General features: G+C 57.6%; 1 protein-coding gene across 1 annotated transcript in view; it reads left to right on the top strand.

Annotated features, from left to right (window-relative positions):
• NPHP4 (nephrocystin 4) overlaps window positions 1-25,751 on the top strand; it is a gene marked incomplete at both ends in the record, with an annotated part of 92,262 nt that extends 66,511 nt beyond the window's left edge. Inside the window, 14 exon segments of the mRNA XM_080691259.1 lie at window positions 3,475-3,635; window positions 4,408-4,588; window positions 10,907-11,031; window positions 13,265-13,474; window positions 16,307-16,533; window positions 16,610-16,790; window positions 17,367-17,456; window positions 21,644-21,800; window positions 22,201-22,286; window positions 22,772-22,857; window positions 23,525-23,696; window positions 24,206-24,385; window positions 24,572-24,715; window positions 25,611-25,751. Of these exon segments, the coding sequence (XP_080547385.1) occupies window positions 3,475-3,635; window positions 4,408-4,588; window positions 10,907-11,031; window positions 13,265-13,474; window positions 16,307-16,533; window positions 16,610-16,790; window positions 17,367-17,456; window positions 21,644-21,800; window positions 22,201-22,286; window positions 22,772-22,857; window positions 23,525-23,696; window positions 24,206-24,385; window positions 24,572-24,715; window positions 25,611-25,751 (2,141 nt within the window).
• Between the last annotated feature and the right edge of the window lie 1,030 nt (window positions 25,752-26,781).

Here is a 26,781-nt window from a genome sequence, read left to right as displayed (position 1 = left end):
ACCCCAATTCTTTTGTTTTTATGAACATACAGCATTCAGGGCATGAATTTTCCTATAATGATGGTTCTATGTTTTGAGAATTTAATAAATGGTATGTTCATTATTATTTTCTAGAAAGTCTTTTATGATTCTGTTTGCCCTTTGGCACAGAGTTAATTTTTTTCCACCCCAGTACTGTTGATTCAACCTAGGAGTGTTCTACCTCTGAGCTATACCCCAATCTATTTTTAAAAAATTTTCTTTTGTAAACAGGGTCTCACTAAGTTGCTAAGGGAATTGCTAACTTGCTGAGACTAGCCTCAAACCTGTGACCCTCTTATTTCAGCCTCCCAAGTACTAGGATTACAGGTGCGGCCCACCACGCCTGGTATGAATTTGTTTTTTAAAAAACTTTGCTACTAATTCTAGTCTCTTGCATTGTGATTAAAGAATATTACGTGTGTTGTTTCTACTTCGTAGAGTACAGTTGGGTTCGCGTTGTGGTCTAATACACTGTCAGTCTTTAGTAACCTCCAAAGGTATCTGAAGGGATGTGTTCTTTGCTCTTGGGGGATGGTTGCAGGTGTCAGTCTCTCTTTACGTCTGTATATCTGTGGACATTCTCCTCTATGGATCACTTCTCGGGCCTTCTGGATCCTTACCTGCTGTCACTTATGTACGCACCGTCGCCCATTCTGGGGGAAGCAGATGGGACACTGGCCTGTGGTCACCCTGTGGGTAGAGCGGACCAGAGACGGCGTCACAGAGAGGACTATGGTCAGACGGTGGGTTCACCTCAGCCAGTGCGGGGCGGAGCCCCCTCGCCCGCCCGCCCGCCCCAGCGAGGCTGCGCCCGGGGCTGTCTGGCCCGCTGCTGCTGCTCACAGAGCGGGAAATGCTGATTTGAATGGGTTCCGTCAACTCCACCTCATGGAGAGTCAGTGGCGTTTTTGTCAATTTAGTTAGTTTGTTTGTTTGTTTGTTTGTTTGTTTGTTTTTGCAGTACTGGGGATGGAACCCAGGGGCATTCTACCTCTGAGCCACACCCCAGCTCTATTTTTTATTCTTCCTTTGGAAACAGGGTCTCACTGAGTTGCAGAGGGTCTCACTAAGTAGCTGGGGCCGTCTGCAAACCGCACTCCTCCTGGCTCAGCCTCCCGGATGCTGGGATGACAAGCGTGCGCCCCCACGCCCGGCTTTCGATTTAGAGTTAATGATAGTGCCACTTGAGGGTGAAGGCAGAGGCTGCACACTGGCTCCTACCTCTCAGAGGAGCCTGCGACCCCCCTGATTCTGGCTCCAAGTTCCCACATGGCAGATTTGCAGGGCCACCTCTGGTTGAGCCCTGTGTATGCACACGTGCTGTGTGTGTGTGTGTGTGTGTGTGTGAGAGAGTGTGTATGAGTGTGTGAATGAGTGTGTGAGGGTGTGTGTGAGTGAGTGTGTAAGTGTTGTGAGGGTGTGCAAGTGTGCGTGGGTGTGTGCGAGTGTGCGTGAGTGTGTGCGTGCGTGCGTGTGTGTGTGTGTGTGTGTGTGTGTGTGAATATCCTGTTTGACAGTGGATGTAGCTGCGTCTTGCCTAGGATTTGGCTTGCTCAGAATAACGAGCCCCCTGTGAGCCTCACCGGGGTTTGCTCCCATCCCGCAGTGCCGGTTTCCATGGTCGCGGTGAAGGCCATCGGTCTTCTGGGAGCTTTCCGTATGTACCGGAGAGAAGCAGAGTCTTCTGAACGTGACTCTTGGTTTTGTTAATTTGGGTACTTTACAGTGTTTTTGATTAATGTGTTTATTATCGCTATCACGAAACAGAAATTAGTAATCATGACTAGAGCAGAAATCTCTTCAAGATGCAAAGATGACAGACGACATGGTGGCGCACGCTTGTAATCCCCGCGCTTGGGAGGCTGAGACAGGAGGATCGCGCAGGTTCAAAGCCAGCCTCGGCTACTTAGTGAGGCTCTCAGCAACTCAGTGAGACCCTGTTTCCAAATAAAGTATAAAGTAGGTCTGGGAGTATAGCCTGGAGGTAGAAAGCCCCTGGGTTCTACCCCCAGGACCACCAAAAAAAGAAAAAAAGTTTTGGGAATAGACTGTTGCAGAATTTCTAGATCCTTGAGCTGTGTCATTAGGTTCTTTACTTGGTGGTTCTCCGTCCTTTTTATGTGGGCACTCAATGCAATAAACTTTCCTCTTAGTACTGCCTTCATGGTGTCCCATAGGTTTTGGTAGGTTGTGTCTCTGTTTTCGTTTGTTTCCATAAATTTCTTTATTTCTTCCCTAATTTCTGCTCTTACCCATTCGTCATTCAATAGTGTATCATTCATTCTCCATGAATTTGAATACTTTCTTTCGAGTTTCCTGTTGTTGATTTCTACTTTTATTCCGTTGTGGTCTGAAAAGATGCAAGGAATTATATTACATTTTTTGAATTTGCTGGTATTTTCTTTGTGTCCCAGGATGTGATCAAAACTACACTGAGATTCCATCTAACCCCAGTCAGAGTAGCAAGCATAAAGAAATCAAATAACAACAAATGCTGGCGAGGATGTGGGGAAAGAGGAACTCTTTTACACTGTTGGTGGGAATGCAAACTAGTTCAACCACTATGGAGATCTGTGTGGAGATTCCTAAGAAAGGTGGGAATAGATCCACCATATGATCCAGCTATACCACTCCTGGGTATCTTTCCAAAGGAGTTGAATTCAGAGAACTACAGCAACATATGCATACCTATGTTCATAGCAGCACAATTTGTAATAGCCAAAATATGGAACCAACCCAGATCACCATCAACAGATGAATGGATAGCAAAACTATGGGAAATACACACAATGGAATTCTATTCAGCCATAAAGAAGAACAAAATTATATCATTTGAAAGAAGATGGAAAGCCCTGGAGAACATTATGTTAAGTGAGATCAGCCAAGCACAGAAGAAGAAGATACATATGTTTCCTCTAATATGCCCAAACTAGGAAACACAAAGAATACCAGAGAGACTCCAGATATTGAAGGGGAAATACTAGCTAAGTTTGGATGGTAAGATAGGAGAGGAGGAAGGCCGGTCTCGATTAATAAGGGTCTACACTTGAACATGAGTAAAATTATGAATAAGACATGGTTAACCTGGACAACCATTGGTGTGTGTGTGGGGGGAAATGTGGGCGGGGGGGGAGGGCACCAAATATAGTGTAAATGTATACTATTTATGTTCAATAAAAAAATTGTTATATTAAAAAAAAATAAAGTTAACAAAAATGCAAAAAAAAAAAAAAGTCAAAACTGTGTTTTCCCACTTGCCTAATGCCTGAAAGAAGTACATGATGCTGCTTGTCTTAAAGTAAAATACATATATAGTTGAAGACCTGTAAGTTTATATTTTCTATGCAAGATAAATACTCTTTTATACTTTAGTAAAAAAGAGAAAAAAAAAAAAAAGAAAAAAAGATGACAGATCACTCCAGTCACCTCTGGCCGTGTGGGGCCTCTGTGCAGGGTCTCCTGGCTTCCAGCTGAGGTACACCGTGGGCCCCGGGTTCCTGAAGCCGGGCGAGCAGCGCTGGTTCATCCGCTACCTCGCCGTGCAGACCCTGCAGATCGACGTGTGGGACGGAGACTCCTTGCTCCTCATTGGCTCTGCGGCCGTGCAGATGAAGGTAGAGGCCCTCCCTCCTGCAGGACAGATGCGGCAGGTGCCGTGTCCCCACTGGATCTGTCTGTCCAGTGTTTCTGTCGCTGTCCGGCGCTGGACTCTGCTCAGCCATCAAGAGCGGTACCCAGCACTCTGCCCGCTGAAAGGATCGCTTCCCCCCAAGCCTAGCCCGGCAAGGCTCGGCCTGCCCCCTGAGCTCTCTGCATGCCAGCCTGTGGGGCACGCTGCCGCCACTCCTTCAAAGGTGACGGCGTGAGTTCCCGGCGGCAGGGCCCAGGTCTGCCTGCCACCACCTCCCCGGGCCGTCAGAGGCGCCCTTCGAGGTGGAGTGTGTGATCCTGTGTGGGCCCGGTATCCGTGAGGAGTTGCTCTTTAATGGTCGCAGTTAGAATTGGAGTCTCTCTTGCTGGGCGTTTCCATTCTCCTCACACTGGCACCAAGGCCCGCAGCTCCTCACTCCTCCCCGGGGCTTCTTCCCATCCTCTTCCGTTACATGAAGGGGGCCCCAGCGGGTCAGAGTCACGTCACCTCCCACTCCTGGGTGGAGGCAGGCTGCGTCCGCCCACCACCGCGCTGCCCGGTCCTCATGGCCTCTGTGGGGGTGGGCGTGGCACGCAGATGTGGCCCCCTCTGCCCTCCGCGGCCCTGTGCTCCTGGGGGCCGTCCTCCGGTCCTCCAGGCACCACGCTCCTCCCTCTGGCCTCCCAGCCCCTCTGCCCGGCCCCTGGGAGGGCTTGTGGGTGGCCTCCCTTCCGAGCACCGTCTCTGCTCTGCAGCACCTCCTCCGTCAAGGGCGGCCGGCCGTGCAGGTCCCACATGAGCTGGAGGTCGTGGCGACTGAGTATGAGCAGGACCTCATGGTAGTGAGTGGAGACGTGGCCAGCCTCGGCAGCGTGAAGCCCATCGGCGTCCACGCGGTGGTGAGGGGCCGGCTGCACCTGACCTTGGCCAACGTGGGTAAGTGGGCTCGTGCCACCGCCCTGGGGGCCGCGCCTCCCCTGCGCTGGGCGCACGCTCTCAGGAGACCCCCGAGAGGAGCTGGGCTCTGGGAGCCCGGCTCAGGGCTGGCCTGGCCCGTCATCCGGGTCCTTGATTCTTTCCTCCCTCCCTTCCACCTGCCTCCTTTTCTTTCCTTCTTTTGGAACTGAGGATGGAAACTAGGGATGTTCTACCTCTGAGCTCCATCCTCACCCCTTTGTACTGTTTTACTTTGAAACAGGGTCTCAGTAGGCTGCTGAAGGTCTTGCTAAGTGGCCGAGGCTGGCTTCGACCCTGTAGTCCTCCCGCCGTGACCTCCCAGGCGCTGGGATCACAGGCACCTGGCTGGGTTCCTGGTTTCGATCGCGGCCTTGAGATCATTGGTCATCTAAGGCTTGGCTGCACCGTATCTCTTGATGCTCTCCATGGGCCATCTCTGGCAGCCCTCAGATGACGTGACCGGGTTCCAGGAGGGCTCTCTTGTTTGGAGTTGCAGCCCACAGAACTGCCCCGTGAAAGGGGGGGAAAGAGATGCTTCGACATTTCCCGGCAGCTCAGGAAGGCGAGGGGGAGGTGCCTTTTTCTGGAGCATTGTGACCTCGTATCCGATGTCCCAAGGGTGCTCATCAGAGAGACGGGAAGAGCCTGGAGACTGCCAAGGCGGGCAGGACTTTTGGGCCAGGACTGGCTCAGGGCAGTCCTACCTCAGACTCTAGAGGCTTTGCGGAGGGCCAGGACTGAGCAGGGGCTGCGGATGGCTGTGGAGCAGAGGCTTTGAGGTATAAGATGGGTGCACGCCTGTGTCCACTCCAGGCCAACGGGCTGAGATGAGGCCCTGTGAGGCTAGCGACAGCCTCTGACCCCCGGGAGGGCTCTCTGAAAGGGGGGGCAAAACTGAAAGCGCAAGGAGCCTGAGGCATCGAGGTCTCTGGAGGCATCGGCGAGGACAGGATGAAGACTTCGCCGTCAGTTCTTTAGGGGATTTTCCATTCCTCCAGACCCAGCCGACTCCGTGTCCTGGAGCCCCGCGGGCACCATCCACCACGCGGCGACAGCGCAGGGCGGCAGAGTCGAGGCGGCAGCGCTCAGCTCATTAGGTCTGGGGGAGGTTTCTGCCTGCTCGTTTACAAATGTAGAATCCAAGGCAGCCTGCAAAACAGACAATATGGAAACAGCAAAACTCAATTAGGTTCTGGAGAAATAAATGAGCCGCGTGCAAGAAGCAGACGCTGTTCAGGAGCCCAGCAATGCGGCGCTGCGGGCGGCATCTGCTTCCGGGCCGTGGTGCTTGTTCTATGTTTAATCCACCAGCCACAACTGTGCAGTGACTCCGGCCTTAAAATCTTATCTTCAGAAGAAAGATGGGCTCCATTATATGTTATCTTAAGCTGTCATTTTCATACTTTGCCTGGGAGCGAGAGATAAGCCGTGGGACAGAGAGTCTGAGATAGCTTGGAGGACTCCGTGTGTGCGGCGGGCGGGCAGGGCTGGGCGGGCAGGGCTGCTGCCGAAGGACAAATGCCGCCCGCGGGCACGGCTGGTTGGTCTCCTCTGTAAACTTTGGCCTTCCATTTCTTTATACAAGTGTTTATTATGCGTGGGGCAGTGGGCACAGGCCAGGGTGTTGGCTGATGGCTGCGGAAGCCTTGGTTGCAGATGCAGGGTGGAGCCTGCACCCTGGTCTCTGCCTGGGCCCTGATCAGGGCTGGCTGCAGGCACCGTGAGTGGTCCATTGGAGGTGTTGCTGATGGAGACAGGTGCCCGCCAGCCCTGCCTGGGCTCCTGGAACCCTGTGGGGGAGAGCAGCACCGTCCGCTTGGCCTCCTCTCTGGCCCTCAACCCTCAGCAGCTGCCTCACGCTGTCTCCCGGGTGGTGGTCGGATCCTGACCTTGAAGCATCTTTCTTGGTCTCTGCCATGAGGGGATTGCAAAAACTGGCTTGTATTTTTTTTGTCCTGGTGATCATGGCTGTGAAAAGGGGCAGGGGGCAGCTGGGGGCTGGGCTGTCACTTCGGCGGCCCTCCTGGAGGGGCAGCTGGGCCCACAGGGTGAGGGACCGTCCTTGGGGACGAATGGCAGCAAAGCCCACGCTTCAAGGAGAGCGCGGTGAAGGACCGACAGGCACCCAGGGGTGGAGCCAGACAGCAAGTGGTGGTGGGCTGTGCTGAGCCGCAGGGCTGCATCAGGTTGCATGCTCGGGGCTTTCACACCTGCAGCAGGCGAGCAGTTCCACAGCATAACCTCTGTCTCACCGAAAGGGGAGAAACCCTCACAGCTTCCGATGGCCCGTTGGGCCCTGCTGCAGCGCAGTGCCTTCACACCCATCTGCTCTTGAGAAGCGTGCAGTGTGAGCTGGGCTCGCACAGCGAGTCCTCTTTCAAGGCCTCAGCATAAGCATGAAGATCCCGAGAGAAGATGGCAGCAAGGCCCAGCAGCGTCCTTGTCCACGTGGCCCTGCTCTTCTCCCTGATGGCTGCGGCCACCGTCCTCATCCGCCCTCTCGCAAGCCTGAGCTCTGGGGAAGACGGCCTGAGCCCATCCCGACCTGAGACGGTGTACTGGGTCTCTGCGTCTGCCAGAGCCATTCCCGTTACAGGCTCCAGATAGCCAGCGCCCACTGCAGGCAGGTGCAGTGGACCAAAGGCCTCCTCGGCCGTGACTCGGGAACCTCCAGCCACCAGACAGGTGGTGGAGAAGGCTGCGGAGGGCTCCCGGCTTCCCCACGGGCGGTGAACTGCTGACCCAGCGTGAGCGGAGGTGCTCTGCGCCCGCCCACTGGTGAGGGAGGGTCTGCTTCCACTCGGAGCGGGTCCTCAGGTGGTGAGCGAGCTTGCCCAGACCTGTCAGCCCACAAACCACCGCCTACCATGAAGCTCCAGGGGCAGCAGGGCAGCGGGGGCCTGGGCAGCCCTGAGCTCAGGCGGCAGGCCCCGGGGCTTGGGGCCAGCGGGTGCTCGGTGTCCTGGGCAAGGCCGGGCTCCAGCGGGGCCATCAGTGCCTGGCGCTCTGGTGCTCTGGCGCCAGCTCTGGCTCTGGCCAGCACGTGGGTCTGCCATCCCGCTGGCCCGGGGGCTCCTGGGACGCTTTTCCTACTTGCCACGGCCTTTGCCCTAGTCCTTGTGGTGGTGGACTAACTAACAGTGGCTCACTGGGCTGTCCAGTGCTCATGTTGCCTGGGAATTCTGTCCTTTTGGCCCTCGAAGATAAGTCAGGCTGCAAGATGTGGCAGCGTGAGGGACGTTGATGCCAGGGCTTAAATGCACCCCAGGGAGGTGAGACGAATGTGCTGGGTGCAGGCTTGACAGCCTCAGGTTGGGGGCCCGAGGGCCTTGGTGTGGGGAGAGGAGAGCCCTGTGGAGAGCGCAGGGACAGAGGTGGGTGGTGGCTGGCGGAGTCTCTGGTGTTCAGCCTAGGCACCCAGGAGCACCCCTCGGCCCAGAGGCTCGTCCTAAGAGGCAGGCCCCTCATTCTTACGGGGCTGACTGGAGCAGCCAGGTGTCGTGGGGTCAGCAGCAGGATTAGGAGCAGACAGTTTTGTGGCGGGAGCACAGTGGCGGGAGCACAGTGGCGGGAGCACAGTGGCAGGATAAGGGAGAGAAGCTGAGGCTGCATCTCTGGGTGTGGGTGGGCCTTTCAGCCAAAGGGCCAAGGCTGCGGGCATCGAGGCCGAGGAGGAGGGGGAGCAAGAGCAGGAGCAGGAGGAGCTGGAGGAGGAGTGGCTCAGGGCGTTGGGTGCCGCTGCAGGGGATGTGCCTGCCGTCTCGCCCTTAGTGATGGCGGCAGCCAGTTCTGGGCAGAGCCTGGCTGCCTTAGCAGACCCTCAGGCTTTGAGCGGGTGCCTGAGCACACGTGTGACACCCCAGGAGCCTGGAAGCTCCTCGTGGGAGGGCCAGCGCAGCAGCTGGAGGAGGGCTGAAGGCCACGCCCTCCCACTGAGCTTTGACTTTGAGGAGCCTGAGAAGGAGCCGGGGTGGGGGCACCTGACCGGACTGCAGCCTGCGGGGGGCAGGAAGGTGGCCCTGCAGCCGCCCAGACACGGAAACACTCCAGCGGAGCAGAGGGTTTAACAGGGATCAGGATGCAAGGAGTGTGTGTGTGTGTGTGTGTGTGTGTGTGTGTGTGTGTGTGTGTGGTACTGGGGATGGAACCCAGGGGCATTCTACCTCCGAGCTATACCCCAGCCCTATTTTATTTTTTATTTTGAAACAGGGTGTCTCGTTAAGTTGATGAGAGTCTTACTACTAGCTGAGGCTGTCCTTGAACCTGTGATCCTCCTATCTTAGCCTCCCAAGTACTGGGATTACAGGAGTGCACCACCACGCCTGGCCGGAATGCAAGGTTTTGCGGGAAGGGCTGCACACGCTGTCTCCCTCACTTAGGGGACCTCCCCAAGAGAAGTTTGCTGGGAATTGGCTTTAATCTGTATCTTCCAAATCTGCCTTTCTCCACCACCACGGGACCTTCACCCTCACTGGTCTTTTTGGCATCACCAAGTTAGAAGTAAATTTTTATGGCATTGTTTAAAAAAAAAAAAGACATATATTTGAAAGCAGCTCAGCAAGACGAATTGTACTTTTTGCAAAAAGGGATTGTGCCGCCAGTGAGCCATGGCGGGAACTTGCCGGGCTCCTGTGCCTTGTTCCCATTGGTGGGAACAAAGCCTCACAGTCCTCCATTGGCTGAAGGGGCCCCAGGGGAGGGGCTGGCACTCACAATCTTTACAAAATACAAACACAATACAACACATTGGCAGTTTTACAGCATGGAGCCAAGTCAGACTCTTCCTTAGACAGAAAAGACCTAATTATTTCTCACAATTCCCTCCTCTTTTATTATACACTATTACTCTTCACCCTTTATTAACATACGGCAGCTCTCGTTCTTGAAGGTATTTGACAAGAGATTATGTTGGTAATCTACGGAGGTTTGGTTAGAACTGTCTCTGTTTAACTATTTTCTGTATGGCATTGAAGATAAGCTTGACAACCTTCTATTGATTCTAATATATACATTGTCCACCTAATGACCCACTAGAGGGGCTTCACTTGGGGTTTGAAATGCCAGGTTGAAGCCGGGCGTGGTGGTGCACGCTTGTAATCCCCACTCTTGGGAGGCGGAGACAGGAGGATCGCACTGGTTTGAAGCCAGCCTCGCTGGCTTAAGAGACCCTGTTTCCAAATAAAAAAAATATATAAAAATAGCTCCGGGAGTGTAGCCAGAAGGTAGAACCCCGGTACCACCAGAAAAAAAAAAAAAAAAGGAAATGCCAGGTCGAAAGGAATTGCCAGTTGTGTAGAGTGCGGATTTTACTGCAGTTGGCAGGTAGGCTCTCAAGTGATGGTCCTCCACGGTGCCACCGGGCATTTGCTCAGGCCGCTGCTACTGCGGACTGATCAGCTCCTCGAAGTCCAGCGTTTACTGCGGACATTAGAACACTGGTCCTCCCACCTCGAGAGGCACAGGCACAGTAAGGACTTGGTACCAGAGGCCGGGCAGTTTTGGGGGCTCTTGGTTTAGATCCTGAGCTGCTGGGAACATGAGAGATGGGTCCTAACAAGACCCATTGCTCCCTGGGAATTGGAGCGGCTCTATATGGTGGGGCTGTCCACCCTCCACCCGGGCTGGCCTCCCCAGGACTAGAGCAAGGGGCTTGGATTATTTCACCTTATCACCCAGAATTTTGTCCTTAATCTTGCATTTTGGGTACCCTCCTGGGAGAGACTCAGCCTCTGCCTACAAGTGTCTTGTATCTGCCGCTCTGGTGTGACCGATGCGTGTGTTCCCCTCTGAGCACCCAGCCCGTTTCCTGGGAGTTTCTTGAATTCAGACACTGCTTTTCCCTCCGGCCTGGCCCCTCCTGGGGAAGCCTTACTTTTGGGGTCCGTGTTTGTTAGGCACCTCCAGATGCCCTGGTATTTCCACACAACCCTCCCTCCCGGGATATCCCGACCCCCAAGGCAGTAGCGGCTCACCTCCCGTGACTTTTCTTCCTTGGCCTGCTTGCAGGGTTACCTGGCAGCCACGGAACGAGCGAGGGCCCCTGTCCTGCGTTGCCCATCTGTTTTCTGCCCAGGGTCTCTTGGCAGCCAGGGAATGGTGGCGTTTCCCGTCTTGGGGCCGCCAGCAACTCGATGGCAGGATGGGTCTCCGAGATGAGGCTGCATTCAGAGCAGACGGGTTCGGGGGGTGCCGGGGCACTGGGCGCTGGGGTCCAGCTGGAGCCTGAGGCTCGGGGCGAGGCTGGCTGGACTTCGGCTTCCCTTTGGCCTCCGGCCTCATGCTGGCGCTTCTCACCAGGTCACGCCAGTGAACAGACAGCGAGGGAGGCCGGCTCGCTTCCACCTTCCAGATCGCAGGTCATCTCCAACGAAGGAGCCAGTCGCTTCCCCGGAGGCAGCCTTCTCTCGAGGGGAGGCCCAAGATGTGAGTGGAGACCATGGGCCCTGCGTGGGCAGGGGAGGGGAGGGGGCAGCCTGTGTGCGTGTGAGTGCGCATGCACCGCGCCGTGGCGGCGATGGCCTGTGTCCAGCTCAGGGCCCTGTCGGTGGTCCTGTAGGTCTCTGGGCCCCGCCGCCCCTCTGTGTGGGCCTCTGTGTGGCCTGCCGCTGCTGCGCTGTTCTGCAGAAGCCACGGTCCTGCGGCGTCTTGTGTCTGTCCCTGCTCACCTAGGGACCAGGAAACGAGGAGGAAAAGGTCAGGGTGAACACCAACTGAGTTTTAAAAGCGGGTAGAAACTACCCGTTGGTTTCCTGACCCGTTACAGAGCTTGGGAAAGAAAAGCTTGGGTCTGGAGGGAAAGATCTGGGTTTGGTGGAAATATTTCCCACAGCAGGGAAGCTCTGGAAGTCTCTCTGTCCCTTCACATCAAAGACCTCATGTATCTGAATATACACTTGTCCTTTGAATTGGAAGTGGGAAGGCCCCTTAAGTAGCATTTCCCCAGATACGGGACGTTGCCTGTGTGACTCCAAGTCTGCCACGAGCTGTTTTGTGTGGTGGCCTGACTGGCAGGTAGGAGGGGATGCCAGACCTGGGGCTTGTTGGAGCTGGATGGGGCTTCTAGGATCCGTCTTGAAGGCTAGGGGGATCCCACACATCCAGTCACTGAGACCCCAGGCAGAGCTGTAATTATTCCAGAGAGAGGGGCCGTGCATGGGACAGATGCTCAGGGGACCCAGGACCCTTGATAATAAGACCCAGCAGGTTGCGGTCTACTCCACGCCAGCACCTCATTTCAGTAGAACTGAGGCCGATGGAGGTCAGCTGGGCCGGGGCTTGGGATGAGCACCTGGACTTCCTGCCTGCTGTCAAGGTGTCTGTGCCCAGCTGGTCCCTCTGGCCACCACGGGCCATGCAGAGCCAGCTCCAGGAGCAGGAAGCCCTCACGCCCAGGAGCTGGCATCAGTGAGGACCACTGTGGTGAGAAACGCCACGGGGAGCTTTGTGGCTGGTTTCACCGAGCCAGGAGGGTGCCTGCGGGGCCATGCGTCCTGCAGATCCCCTTGAGCACCCTGCCTGGCTCCTCCTGGGCTTCCCCTCGCGTGCCTGCACCCTGCCCTGTGTCCTGTGCTGCGCGCTTCTGTGGGACAGTCACTTAAGACGCCTCAGCCACCTGCTGTGGGAAGTATCTAAAACGCCATCAAATGGCATCATTTATTTATTTTGTAGTACTAGGGATTGGACCCAGGGGCATTCTGCCTCTGAGCCACACCCTCAGCCCTATTTTTATTTTTTAAAATTTTGAAACACCGTCTCACTAGGTGGAGGAGTCTCACTACTTGCTAAGACTGCCCTCGAACCTGTGATTCTCCTGTCTCAACCTCCCAAGTACTGCGCTGTGCCTGGGACCTGGAAGCAGCACTCTTTAACGGAGACAGGGAGGGTTAGGCCAGGGGTGGGGCAGAGAATCCGTGCTGGGGTTGGAGGGCCCAGGTCTTGAGCTGGGTGCCCTCCACCTGCCCTTCCTGGGCTGAGGTTGTCATGGGATCTCGTTTGTCAGCTTGTGGCATGGCCGGTCACTGAACACAGTCCCTGACACCTGTAGCCCTGGCTCCACATGGGAAGGAGGGGAAGGGGGCCTCTGTCCTGCCTGCCGGTGGCTCACTGTGTGCTCAGGTATAAATTGTCACTCCACAGGAGACCCAGGGGCGGGAACCCAGCTTTGGAGTCAGCTCTGCCCTGAGCTTCGTCTGCTCTGATTACTAGGGTCCCTCAGCCAGGGGCCGCAGCCTCGCCAGACCCCCCTCCTGACCTGAACTCGGGGCTTGTGACACTGCATGTGGTGGGGGTGGGAATTCCAGCCTCAGAGCTCAGGACGCGGCTGTGCAGGAGCGCTCTCTGGAGGAGCGCCTCTGAGTGTGGGTGGGTGTTGCGGGCCCTTTAAGTCCCCCGTGAGTTAGCTTTTCCTTGGATAATTACCTAGAGGTGTATGGGTCACAGGACATCCAAGGACCTGAATCTGAATTTCTTTTATTTGAGAGGCTGGTGAAAGAGGGAGGCCCTGGGGACCAGGCTCTGAGTTACCTCCTTTACCAGCATCTTAACTGTCCAGATCGGACCTAGACCCGTGGCCCGGGAGAGCTGTTCCAGGTCTGCCGGCAGAGCATGGCCTCCATAGCCCACCCCTGACTCCTGTTTTGGACCCTTTCAGCAGGAAAAAACGTGGTTCAAGCGCAGAAGCTGGCCGACGTGGACAGCGAGCTGGCTGCCGTGCTGCTCACCCACACGAGGGGTGGCCCGGGCCCGCAGGGTGCCGGCCGCGAGGTGGACGCCGTCCGCAGGCGCAAGCTGGAGAGGATGAGGTCCGTGCGCCTGCGCGAATCTGAGTCCGGAAGGGAGCCCAGCGGCCACAGGACAAGTCTGCTGGTGAGTCCGCCTGCCGGCCGTGGTGACCTGTCTCCCCTTCTCCCCTGTCTTCTCTCAACCTCCCACGAAGCCTTAGTTGCAGGAGACAAGTGAACTGGGCTCTTCAGCCACCAAGGGTAGTTATCTGCTTGGAATCCTCAGAACTTCTAAGACACGCTGATGGTTGGGCTTTGCCCCTGGAGGTTGCTTCCAGTTGGCTTGGGGTGCCCTGGAGCCGGGGTTTTTAAGAAAGCGTGGAGGATTCTGAGCTTTCAGGGCCAGAGCTGAATGACTTTGGTTGCCAGTTTAATCACTCTGGCCAAAAACATTCCCTTTTCTGGTTGAGAATCTAAATAGGCTGTAATATTTTGCAACTAGGAAATGGAGGAGGGGGTGTCATACCTTCTGGGTTCACAGAATTAAGGAGCCACAGGGCATTGAGAAAGATCCCTAAGGGGCTGGCATCTGCCGGAACAGATGCTGCTGCCACCCCTGAGGACCCCCAGGGGACATTACAGCCTGCATCTGTCCATTCAGCCCTGCTGGAGCAAGGCCCTTGGTGGGCACCGGGGATGGAGGAGTGCTGGTCCCTGCCAGCAGGCTGGGGTTCAGTCAGGGAGACAGAAACACTCGACTCAGTCCAAAGGGGAAAGGAGTGGATACTGGTGGGGAGCCTGGACTCGTGTGCAGGGCCATAGGGTCAGGGGTCAGAGGTCGGGGCAAAGGAGCGACTGTGAACCAGGCTCTGGAGGGTTGGGACGTGGGCGGGCTTCCACCTGTCTTAGCACACTGTTCCTCCTCCCACCAAGCAGGAGGGGCTTGTTCTGTCAGCTGTCACAAGGGATACTGATAGCCCCCTCAGGTGGGCCTGGTGCACAGCAGGTCCTGGGAGAGGGGCAGATGCTGTTGTTGTTGTTGTTGTTATTATTATTACTTAGTTTTTGTGGTACTGGGAATGGAGTCCAGGGGCATTCTACCTCTGAGCTACACCCCCAGCCCTATTTTTTAATTCTTTATTTGAAACAGAGCCTCACTAAGTAGCTGAGGCTGGCCACAAACCTAGGATCCTCCTGTCTCAGCGTCCCCAGTAGTGGGAGTATACGCGTGGGCCACCGCACCCAGCTGTTGCTATTAATTGGCTCCCTTTGAGCCAGTGTGCTCTGATAAAGAGGTCAGTGCCCAGAGCCCTCATGTTGAACGCAGCAGTAGGTTTGATCATGATGGGTTACTAAATAAACACAAGAGTGATTTTCACTAGATTCTAATGATGCTCTGGGTGGGAGGCCACCGGATTTTGAGGTGAAAACAACATAATTTGCCACACATGGGAGGTTCCTGCCGCTTCTGGAGCCCCCAGAGCCCTGTGTTAGGAAGGGCAGGACTGTGAGGCCGTGTGCTGTGGGGCTGGCCCGCCATGTCCCGCCTGGTCTTCAGGTGTGGCGAGCTCCTTGCATCCTGACACAGGCATGGAAGGTCATACACCAGGAAGTGGAGGATGCTGGGCCTGTCCCTTCCCTTCCAGAGTCGTATCTATAGCATTCGCTGCAGACCAAGGGAGACAGGCCTGGGCAGGAGGCCGGGTGTGCAAGCGTCCCAGGGCTGGGAGTGAGTGCCAGGGAGCCCAACCCCCACAGTGCCTGGGGACACTTGGGGTACCTTGCCTTTCTCGTGAGGGTCACTCAATTTGCTCTGTGCCCGGGGTGCAGGTCAGCGCCTGGCCTATAGGAACTGCTGTAGGTCAGTGGTAGCTGCTGCGTGTGCAAAGCCGCAGGCCTGTGGTGGAGATCATGCACTTTGTGGAGGCTGGGCTGGGAAGAAAGGCCAGTGGGCTGGTCTCCTTGTGCGGGGGAACTCGGGTGGCAGAGGCCAGGAAGCCAGTATGCGCGGGCCAGCAGGCCCCCTGCCCTCAGCCTGGCTTCTGGCCCCTGTGCATGCTCTGCAGCTGTTCACGCAGTGAGCGCACAGTCCCAGGGCGGGGCGGCTCCAGTCTGCATCTCATCAGCAGGGCCAGGCACCTCCCTGTCCTTTTGGGTGCCAGCCCCACCCTCTCCTCCCATCCGCTAACTCCAGCACGCACCTGGGCCCCGCAGGGACGCGCAGTTTCCGAGGTTCTTGTTACGCACTGTGCCAGGTCTCAGAACAGAGCTTTGCTTTCTTGAAGTGGAGTGAGCCAGTGGCGGCTGCTGCACTGCCCTGGCTGGGTGGCTTGCTCATCTCTGAACCAGGACTGGGGCCAGGCAGGGATGTGCTGAGTGTTGGGGACCTCGGGGCCCAGCAGATCACCACCCCTCCTGCCTGTTGAGTGGTTAAGAAGCAGTGCAGCGTGGAGGCCAGGATGCCGCTCTGGCTGTGGCTGCTGAGCACGCGGATGCTGGGAGCTGCCCAGGGGGCAGGAGACAGGCTTCCCGGCACGTCCTGGGGGTATGGCAGACTCACCGGGTCACTGGCAGGCAGGACTTCTCTGCAGGCGAGGACAGTGTCCCTCGACTTGCCGCCTGGCCAGGAGCACCATGAGCACCAGATGCTGTCGTCAGGCAGCGGATCCCAAAGGGAAGAGGAGAGGGAGGGCGAGGCCGGGATCCCAGTGGGGGCAGTGTACTAGCAGTCTACCAGGAAGACGCAGGGCACAGTGCCCCGGGGCAGAGACGTTGGGTGCTGTGTAAAGCTTCTGAGGGAGGAGAGATGCGCGCCTTCTCTGTCCCAGGGCTGACAGAGACCAGGACGGGGGTGGCCCATCCTCCACCAAAGCACATGGTCAAGGAAGAGTGGTTGCAGTGATTGTCCATTGGGTGTGGGGGGCGGTCAGTAAGCCAAGGGAGAAGCGCGTGCCAGGCGGCCCTTTGTGTCTAACAGGCCCAGCAGAGCGTCCGTGCGCAGCACTCGCGGGACCTGCAGGTCATCGACGCCTACCGGGAGCGCATCAAGGCCGAGAGCATCGCCAGCGTGCTGAGCCTGGCCATCACCACGCGCCACACGCTCTACGCCACCCTGGGCACAGCCGAGTTCTTCGAGTTCGCGCTTAAGAACCCCCACAACACGCAGCACACCGTGACCATTGAGATCGACCGCCCTGAGCTCAGGTGAGGCCCAGCCCCTCCAGTGGCCCTGGGGAGCGGGAGGCTCCTCCCAGCCCGGTCCTCACCGTGCCGCCCCCAGCGTCATCGTGGACAGCCGGGAGTGGAGGTACTTCAAGGAGGCCGCGGGCCTGCACACACCACTGGAGGAGGACATGTTCCACCTGCGTGGCGGTGGCCTGGCCCCCCAGCTCTACCTGCGCCCCCGGGAGACCACCCACATCCCCTTCAAGTACCAGAGCTTCTCCGCGGGCCCGGCGCAGGTGCGTGGAGGCTCGTCTGGTGGGGAGTTGCTCCAGCTCTGATGGAAACAGTGCACCCCCTGTGACGTGCCGGGCAGGGGGAGCCAGCCCCATCCAGCCTGGCCGGCAGGCCCTCTGCACCTGTGCTGTGCAGACAGGCCGGCGAGGCTGGACCAGACCCTGGTCTCCCCAGCCAGGGTGAACAGATCGGCTGGAGTGTGCCTCCCCATCCACACCGGGGTCGGCGTGCTCGCTACATGGAACCCGCCCGGGGGTGTTGGGTGAGGCTGTGCACGATGTGTTTGGGGGTGTGTGCTTCAGTTCATGAAGGGCCTCCTGAGGTCAGTTCCATAGGATGAGGCCGTCTCTCACGTGAGCTTGAGAGGCTGGCTCCGGGCGGGCCGGGGGCAGCGGCTGAGACCAGGCCTTTGCTCCAGACAGAGCAGGGTCGCCCTGGGCCTGCCGTTGGGGAGCTTCTGACAGCTGTAGCCCCCTGTGTGGTGGGTGAGGCTGCTTAATGGTAATCACTGCTCGGAGGGTGGCCCGAGTGTCCGCCACCCCGAGGCCACCTTGTGACCTGCTTGTGACCGCCGATAGTTTCCACAGACCTCCGCTGAGCTGAGCTCTGAGAAGGGCGTGGACGCCGGATCACCGGGGACTAGCAGTATGCCCACCAAACACGCCAAGGTAAAGGCAGAAGCCTCGGGCCGGTCCGCGATGCCCCGAGGCCCCGTGGGGCACGGCCCCTGACCCTGCTACTTCCTGTGTCCTCCTGCGGAGAAGGGCTCTGGGTTGGGGTTGGGTTGGTGGGGAGGGACAGGGCCTTGGGGGGTTCTCCATGTTCTAACAGGGCGGCAGCGGCTGCGTCTGGTGCTTTATTGTATCTACACCCAGCACGTCGCTGTGGCTTGTGGAAGAGTCTGTCTGCTCTTTATCTCTGCTGCAGAGTCTCAGGCGATTACTGCCTTCCTGTGTGTTTGGGGAGTCCTGGCCATCCCCCAGGTCCACCAGCCTAGGTTCTAGTGGGGGTGCAGGCAGGTGACAGGGACAGATGCTTTGTCTCTAAGCACCGGGGTCAGAGGCAAAAGCTGGTACCCAGATTCCCAGCAGGCGCCGCCCCGAGCTCCAGCGGGAAGGCATGGGAGGAGGCTCCCTCGGCTTTGGGTGCGGGGACCAGGGAGATTGGCTGCTCCCCAGCGCCTGCAGGACACCCCATGGAGGGGAGCAATGCCACATCGGTCAGATAAGGGAAGTCTGAATAAGATTTCAAGTGTTTTTCACTTTATTTATTTATTTGTTTTTGTGGTACTGGGGTTGGAACCCAGTGGCTTTCTACCTCTGGGCTATACTCCCACACCTATTTTATACTTTATTTGGAAACAGGGTCTCACTAAGTTGCTGAGAGCCTCACTCAGTAGCTGAGGCTGGCTTGGAACCTGTGTGATCCTCCTGTCTCAGCCTCCCAAGTGCTGGTATTGGAAGCATGCGCCACCATGCCTGGCTTCAAATTTAAAATGATCTTTGTATCAAAACATTCCTTTCACATGCACCTGGAGTTTAAGGAGACCCCGGAAGTCTCCCCAGAATTGCTTCAGTGTCGCTCTCAGACTGCTAAGCACTTTTTATCCTGACCACACGCTGTCATCTCTCCCCTGGGCCTAGCCGTCCTGGGCGTCTCTGGGGTCCAGGCTGTGCTCACTGGTCTCCACGTTGGCCTGCCTGACCGTGGGCCAGCCACGTCACAGAGGCTGCGGTGGGGTCGTCAGTTACGCTGTCCGCCGCCGTCCGCCCCCGCCGGCTGTCCCACTGGGAGGAGGTGGAGAGATTCCAGGTCTGTCGTTCTTGCTGATTCTTCTGTAAGCAAAACTCCGTCAGCAGTTCAGCCGCCGTAAAATATACTTTGCCTTATAATGTTAGGGTAAATGTTAGATTCCTTCCTTTTTACTTATCGACTTTCAAAATGATGAGTCGTGGCCTAGCAACCTCCAAGGTCCTCGGGCTTCTTGGCATCTCGTCATGAACTCATGGGTTTCATGTGGGGTTTCTCATCCTGGAGGTGCTAAGACTGTCCTCCCTTTCCACCTTCGTCCCTTTCAGGTCAACTCTGTGCTTTTAAGAAAAGTATTTCAAGACAATTCCACGTCTAGAGGAAAGATACAAGAAAAAATTCTCGTGCTGTCTGCCTCAATTTCCCAGTGGTTAGCATTTGCCATGTTGACCTTACTATTCTCTCTCTATATATGCATATTTCTTTCTTTTTTTTTTTTTGGGGTGGTACTGGGGTTCCTGGAAGCCCTTCTACCTCCGGGCTACACTCCCAGACCTATTTTATACTTTATTTATTTTTGGAAACAGGGTCCCTTAAGCCAGCGGGGCTGCCTTCGAACCAGCGCGATCCTCCCATCTCCACCTCCCAAGCACAGGGATTATAAGCGTGCACCACCACGCCCGGCTATATGTATGCATATTTCTTTCTAAAGACTTTGAGGATATGCTATCAACCCAGTGCCCCAGTATGCAAGGAAACTTGGGCCTCATCTGTCCTGAAAATGGAGATCTCTGAGGATTACGAATTGCCACTTATGTCATTTCACCGAACCCCCGTTCATGTTCTATACGTGTCCTGGTGCCAGCCTGTCGCCTGCCAGGCTGTGGCGTGCCGCAGTCGGGCTCCCTGCTGTGCCTGTGGCAGTGCTGGGCCTCCGGGTGGCCAGTCCTGCGGAGCACCCTGGGTGGGGTTCACGCCTTTCCCCGACTGTGCGTCGGGGCGGGCACACCGCAGGACACTGTCGTCCTCAGAACCTCAGACCTGGAGGGAACACGACGTTCTTTGTCTCATTGCTGCTGTGCACTTTCTCATTTACTTAAGACAGCATCTGTCATGCCCGTCTCTCTAACATTAAGTATTTTGTACTTAGTCATTGGAAGGCAGTGAGTAAGTACCGTCACAAGACATCCCGAGACCGTGTGCGTTCTGTTTCTTGCCCGCTCACCCCCTGGCCGTAGCGAGCAGCGATGGTCTTGCCCACTGGAGACGGCGCCTGGCTCTCCAGCGTCATTGGCTCCACCCCCACGGCGGCGTCCCAGCCGAGAGGCGGAGCTTTGCCTTCGCTGTGTCCAGCCTTCCACCAGTGTGCTTTGGCAGCCGCGCGCACTGCGGGTTCCTGTTTTATCCAGGCTCTTACTACCATGGTTTATTTTGCGCTCAAATCCGCCGACCCTGGTGACGCTGGCAGCCCCTTCAGACTGGCTCCCGAGGGTCCAGTTGACATGGCCCTGCCATGCTTTGAGCCCCTCCTGAGTGCCTGGCACCACAAGGAGCTCCTGGCCCGTCTTACACTTCACTGTTCAGCTTCAGGAATCAGCTGTTTAGCTCCGGTTCCGTCTCGCGGAGAATGAAATTTAGAAGCCAAGGCTGGGTGCTGGGTGGCTCCCTGCTCACTGGGTGTCACTGCTGCTGGGCAGAGAGACCCAGGAGGTGTGTGCCTGTATATGCAGATGTATACACACACACGTGTACATATTGTGCATGCACAACACGGAGGCATTCATGGATACATGTGTCTGCGTGCGCACAGACCTGTCTGCGTAGGTTGAAGACCATAAACTCACATGACTTCTTCCAGTGCCAGTCCACCACCACAGGGCTCCTTCCTCCAGTCTTCAGTTCCATATTGTAATTTCCACTTTTGCTAGTGAGGAACCTGGCGCCCATTCTCTCCACCATCTGCTTGGTTGCCCAGTTTCCCTGTACATAGCTGTCTGCTGGCCATGCTGGCCACGCCCCTTTGGTCCTGATGCTGGGCTGTGAGCCTCTGGATGTCAGAATACTGAACAAGGCTGCTGCTAAGGCTTCCGAGAGGTGCCGATTGCTCCGAGGTCCTATGACCCTGTGTTTTAAACTTGCTAAAAGAGCCGGGTGTGGTGGCGCACGCTTGTAATCCCAGCACTTGGGAGGCTGAGACAGGAGGATCGCACAGGTTCGAAGCCAGCCTCAGCTATTTTGTGAGTCAGCAACTTAGTGAGACCTTGTTTCCAAATAAATATAAAATAGGTCTGGGAGTATAGCCCGGAGGTAGAAAAACCTCTGGGTTCCACCCCAGTATCACACACTCAACACACACAAAAACTTTCTAAAAGAATTCTTCTCTGGTAGTTACATCACCATTTTGATAAAGAGTGAGACTAGTTTGCTTACAGTACATAGATCTTTCCTTCCTTTAATTAAGAATATTTATAGGCGTCAACAACCAAACGGAAAAGTGAGACAGGTTCAGACAGCTCCCTCTTCTACACCATCGCCCCCACTGGCTTCTCCTGTGTGTCACGTGTGCAAGGGTGTGAGCATAGGCCTTTGTGCACACACACGTGTGTGCATGTAACAAAACAAAAATGCCCGTCACATCACTTGTCCAAATCGATGTCTCTTTTGGACAAATAGGTTTTTCAGTAAGTAACTTCTTTTTTCAGAGGAAAGTTCCTGTTTCTACTCTCTTGGCTTAGGCACAGCCTCCTCTTTTGCCATCTGGAATCGAGCTCATGCCAGTGTGCTCAGCCAGGAACACAGCCACCCATTGCCACCCACAAGGCCCTGGGGAGGTTAATGGCGAGATCCTTCAGGAAGGACTTCCCGCACACACCCAGGGTGCGCGGGAGGCGGGATTAGGACTGAGGTGGTCCTTACCTCGAGGTAGCAGACCCTGGCTCAGGTCCCCTCGGGGTGCGCACCTGCAGCTGCAGACCCCATCCCTGCGCTCTGATGATGTCTGTGCATCCCTCTTCTGGGGTGGTGGTGAGACTCTGGGCCACGGAGGGGGTCAGAGCCTCCCCCAGCCGTGTGCTTGTCCTGACACCCGGGCTGCTGCTGCCCCCAGGTCCTGTTCCGAGGAAGCGGCGGCAAGCCCATCGCCGTGCTCTGCCTGACCGTGGAGCCCCAGCCTCACGTGGTGGACCAGGTCTTCCGCTTCTACCACCCGGAGCTCACCTTCCTGAAGAAGGCCATCCGCCTGCCTCCCTGGCACACGCTCCCAGGCAGGTCCCTGCGCCCCGCGCCCGCCATTTGGCCTTTTCGGCTGCCTGGCAAGGCCTCTCCCCAAGGTGGCAGGAGGCACTGTGGTGCGTTGGCGCTCGGCCACCTGCCTTTACAGTTTGCAGTGAAACTTCCTGCCTCCTCTGGGGTGGCAGGGTGCACGCCTGTGGCTGATTCCACCCCTCGAGCCCAGGTCTGTCCCGTCAGACACCCAGGAGGGTGGTGTGGGGAGCTTGCCGTCCCTGCTGGCACCCCTGGAACCAAGTGAATCTGTGCCCCATGGCGCCGCCGTCCCCCTTTACATGGCTCCCCAGGGAAGGGCAAACGCGTGCCAGGCTACAGTAGGGGTGCCCACGTGCCACAGGCGTGCTGGTCAGTGATGGCGTCGGTTTCCTGTCGCAGGTGCTCCCGTGGGAAGGCTGGGTGAGGACCCCCCACTCCACGTTCGCTGCAGCGACCCGAACGTCATCTGTGAGGCCCAGAGTGTGGTAGGTGGCGGGGCCGCATCCAGGGCCCCCGCCCCCGGCACCCGTGTCCTGACCGCAGGCCGGGCTGAGTGGTTTCTTGCGAGGTGCTGAGGGGCGCTCTTGACATCCTCACGAGCGCCTCCTGGATGAGTTCAGTTCTGCTGGCAGATCGGCTCTGTGATCTCTCCCTTTACACTTCAAGGAAAGGCGTGAAGCAGAGGGCACAGCGTGAGTGGGAGCGGCAGCTAAGGCTCTGTAGTCACCATGTATGCAGGGCAGCGGCAGCGACTGGTCATGATGGGTTAGGAGCCAGTTAAAGTCTGCGGGATATAATTATTGAAATCAATACAAGATCAAGAAGCTAATGCTTTTCACTTGCAGTAAACAGCTCCGCAAGTGCTGACTAGTATGGGAAACTGCTAACCGACGGTGGAGGGGCCGGCTCACACTGGCCTCTGCTGGGGTTGCGTGGCGCCAGGTCCTGACGTACCCCGTCTGCTTGGCAGGGCCCTGGGGAGCCCCGGGACGTGTTTCTCAAGGTGGCCAGTGGCCCAAGTCCAGAGATCAAAGACTTCTTTGTCATCATTTATACGTACGTATGTAGACCTTGGTCATCGGGGGTGGGGGGAGAAGGGGCAGGCCGGGCTATGGGGTGCTGAGAGGCCCTGAACCCGTCCCAGCCTTGGGGTGCAGCGGGTGGCCGTGAGTTTTTCGCTCTTTGCAGGAGGCTCCTGCTCACCTTGCCTTTCAGGGCCGTCAGGGCCTTGGAGAGGGTGTCCTCTGCAGAGTGGCTCAGGTGGCTGGAGCCACGACCTGTTACGTGCCCACCAGGGTCACCGGGCAGAGCCCTGGAGGGACCACAGCTCTCCTTTTTCCTCTCCTCCGGGTGCCTGGCCTTCGGGGGGCTGGGAAGCACCCCATCCTCTGCAGCTGTGGTTGTTGCCCATGCTCCCACCCAGCTACACAGCCCGCCTCGCCTGCCTCCTCCGAAGCCCCTTAAAAATGAGTGCAAGCTGGGAGGTTTCCTACAGGGCTCCGAGGACAGGGTGGGGGTACTCCGCATTCAGGGGTACAGGCTGTGCTGGCTGCCCGTGCCGGGTGAGCGTCTTGGTGAGTTCCTCCTGACCACCTGTGCAGATGTGTCACGTGTGTCACAGCATGTGGGCCTGCGTTCCTGTGTAGTCAGTGCTGGGCTCTGGGTGCCGTGGCCCGTGTGTTGTGGAGAGGCCGCGTGTCTGATGGCGCTCCTCCCCTGGCAGGGACCGCTGGCTGGCAGCGCCCATGCAGACGTGGCAGGTCTGCCTGCATTCCTTGCAGCGAGTGGACGTCTCCTGTGTCGCAGGCCAGCTGACCCGCCTGTCCCTCGTCCTTCGGGGGACACAGACGGTGCGGAAAGCGAGAGCCTTCACCTCACACCCCCAGGAGCTGAAGGTATAGCCGCTGGGGCTGGCACCCTCACTGTGCGCGCCTGGCGGGCTTGCAGAGGCAATGGCACTGGACGCGGCTGTGCGGCCAACATGGCTTGGACAGCGCGCTCTGGCCGGTCGTGAGACCGCCTTTTGTTAGACGTGACCTTGAGGGTGAGGATGATAAACCAAAGGCCAGGGTCTAGAAGTCTTGGGCGTGAAATACTGATCGGACCTCTGGACTGACGACGCCAGAGACACCCTGGGCACCGAGGCCACGCACAGTCCTAGCCGGCCCTGCGTGTTTTAAACCAAGATTACTTAGGCAAGGGGACCTGAAGTGTGGGGCACGGGTGACCCGGGAATGCTGACGTTGGGTGGAGGGGTCGAGGCTGCAGCCCTGGTGGTCCGGCCAGTGCTGTGTTGGAACCTGAGCAGTCGTACGCTCTGCGTTGTCCTGGCCGGTGGGCCTGGGTCCGGGGACCTGGTGGCAAGCTGAGAGGCCGCGCCCTGACCTGCCTCCTTTTCTCCAAGACGGACCCCACAGGCGCCTTCGTGCTGCCGCCTCACGCGGTGCTGGACCTGCACGTGGCCCTGAGGCCCCGGAGGGCCGGCAGCCGCTTCGTGCACCTGAACCTGGTGGATGTGGACCACCACCAGCTGCTGGCCTCCTGGCTCCTGTGCCTCGCCTGCCGCCAGCCGCTCATCTCCAAGGTGTGTGCGCGGGCAGAGCGCGGGGCCTCTGAGCCTGGGGCGCCGTGTGGTCCTGTGACCCCGGCTGCCCAGATCCAGGGCTCTGCAGGGTGTGGGAAGCTTGGGGAGAACTTGGAGGAGGAGGAGGAGGAGGAGCAGCTGCGGGCAGGGAGGCGTGCTCAGGTCTCCCCCCCCCCTCACCCCCAGGCCTTTGAGATCACCATGGCTGTGGGAGAAGGAAAGGGTGCCAACAAGCGGATCACCTACACCAACCCCTACCCCTCCCGGAGGGCCTACCACCTGCACAGTGACCGCCCCGACCTGCTGCAGTTCAAGGAGGATTCCTTCCAGGTGTGGCTGGGGCTGCACCTGTGTGTGTGTGGGGGTGGGGGTGGGCTCCTTCCAGGTGTTTCTGGCGCTGCACGGGGGCTAGGGCTCCTTCAGGTGTGTCTGGGGCTGCACGGGGCCACCAGGTTGCACCTCCCCGCAGCAGTGGCACCTCGGGGCGCTTGGGGCCCTGACGCAGGGTGCTTAGCACTGCACTTGGAAGCAGCTCTGTGTCACCATGGGCGTCTCTAGAGGATCTGGGACAGTGACGGGCCCCTGCGTCCTGGTGCGGTGCTTCCGGTGGCCAGCGAGTCCTCTGACAGGCTCCTCCGTCTCCACAGACCCAGCCAGCACTGTGGCGAGGAGGGTCCTGGTCACTGACCTTCCCAGCAGTTTCCCATCCATTTGACCCAAATCCGGTGTCCGAAAGCCTACCTCCCATCCTGAGGGTCGTAGGGGCGGTGGCAGGTGGCTGGCGGCCATCAGTCTGTGAGCTCTGTGTTTAGTTTTTGTAGTGCTGAGGATTGAACCGGTGCCAGGTGTGTGCTCTACCACTGATCTGCACTCCTGGCACACGTCTGGAGGGCTCTCATTCCCAGATAGCCGGGCTTCTCCTGAGGGAGGCGGCAGCCTGGGGCCCCGTCTCGAGGTGCTGGGGAAGAGGCCCGGGAGAGACGCGGCCTTGAGCCTGTGCAGGAGTGGCCCGTGGCCAGCAGCCCACGTGGTGTGCCTGTGTGGGGACACGCCTTGCCCTGCCCCACGTTTCTAGGAGCGGCTAGAGCTGGTTGTGGCTCAGTGCTAGAGCACTGTGTAGCAGGGCGAGGCCCTGGTGCCACCCCCGGCACCTAAGGGGGATAAAAGGTCGTTGCGGGACACTGTGGGCGGCTCAGGGCTGGACTCAGGCCTTGCTGCGTCCTAGGTGGGAGGAGGTGAGACCTACACCATCGGCCTGCGGTTCGCGCCTGGTGGGAAAGCGGGACAGGAGGAGATCCTGATCTACATCAACGACCACGAAGACAAAAACGAAGAGACCTTCTGCGTGAAGGTCATCTACCAGTGAGCGTGGTGGGCCGCCTCCCGCCTCGGCCGCATGCCACCCCAGGGCCTGTCCACACCGCCTATGGGCCTGGCTGAGGACAGAGGGTGCCTGTGTGCAGTCAGCCCCGCCAACACCTCCTGAGGCCTCCGGGCCGAGCTCTGAGTGAACTGAGTTCCGAGTGAGTTCGCGTGAACGGAGCCCCACGGTGCGGCGGGGACCAGGCTCTGCCTGCGGACACACAGACCTGGCATCCTCGGACCCATGAGGTCGCCGCCGTCTATAACTTTAATTTGCTTTTATCAAGATGTGTTTTCTGAATTGTCCTAAATGTTAAATTATGTTTTTCTTACTGGATTTTGTATGGACATAATATATCATTTGCTACACCATGTTTTATACTATATTATTTTGTATCTGTTTTTTAGATTATCATACGAATATACTCTTGTACATTTTTGGACAGTTTTCATGTGTTTTTCCTGCCTGCTTCGTCAGCGTAAGCATGGTGTGGGCTTGCATTTCCCTGGAGAACATGGTTGGGGCCAGCCGAGGAGAGTCCCGTGGGCCTGGGCCTCAGGGATCGGGGCTGAGACCAGAAGTCACCAGAGAGCTGTGTTTGGGATGGAGGGAGCGCGGGAGGGGGCGTGCTGTGCCGGGCAGTGACCTCAGAGACAGCGCAGACCCCACGGGCACCCGTTGTTCACAGGTGGTCAGCCTTGCTGGAGCTCTGACCGGGATGTGGTCTGTCTTGGAGAGAGAATCATGCGTGTGGTTTAGCTGGTCCTGAAGGCCGGAGCGGGGGTGGGGGGCTCTGCTGCTCCCTCTGCAGGGCCTGAGGGAAGAGCTGCGGAGGGGGAGCCCCACATGCACTGAAACCTCCAGTTTCTCTAATGCACCAGGCCAAGTGTGGACCGCATCTCCTCTGGAGGGAGTGGATTTTCCTCTAGACAGGCCTGGTGCTGAGTCCTGCTCAGGCAAACAAACAACTGTCCGGTCCTTGTGAAAGAGGCTCCTGGGGTCTCAAGAAGCCGGAGCCATTCCATGAAGCGCT

The sequence above is a fragment of the Muscardinus avellanarius genome (genome assembly GCF_963383645.1).
Source record: "Muscardinus avellanarius genome assembly, chromosome: 3".
Classification (NCBI taxonomy): Eukaryota; Metazoa; Chordata; class Mammalia; order Rodentia; family Gliridae; genus Muscardinus; species Muscardinus avellanarius.
Note: the sequence above shows the minus strand (reverse complement) of the source record. Positions and strands in the feature narration are given on the sequence as shown.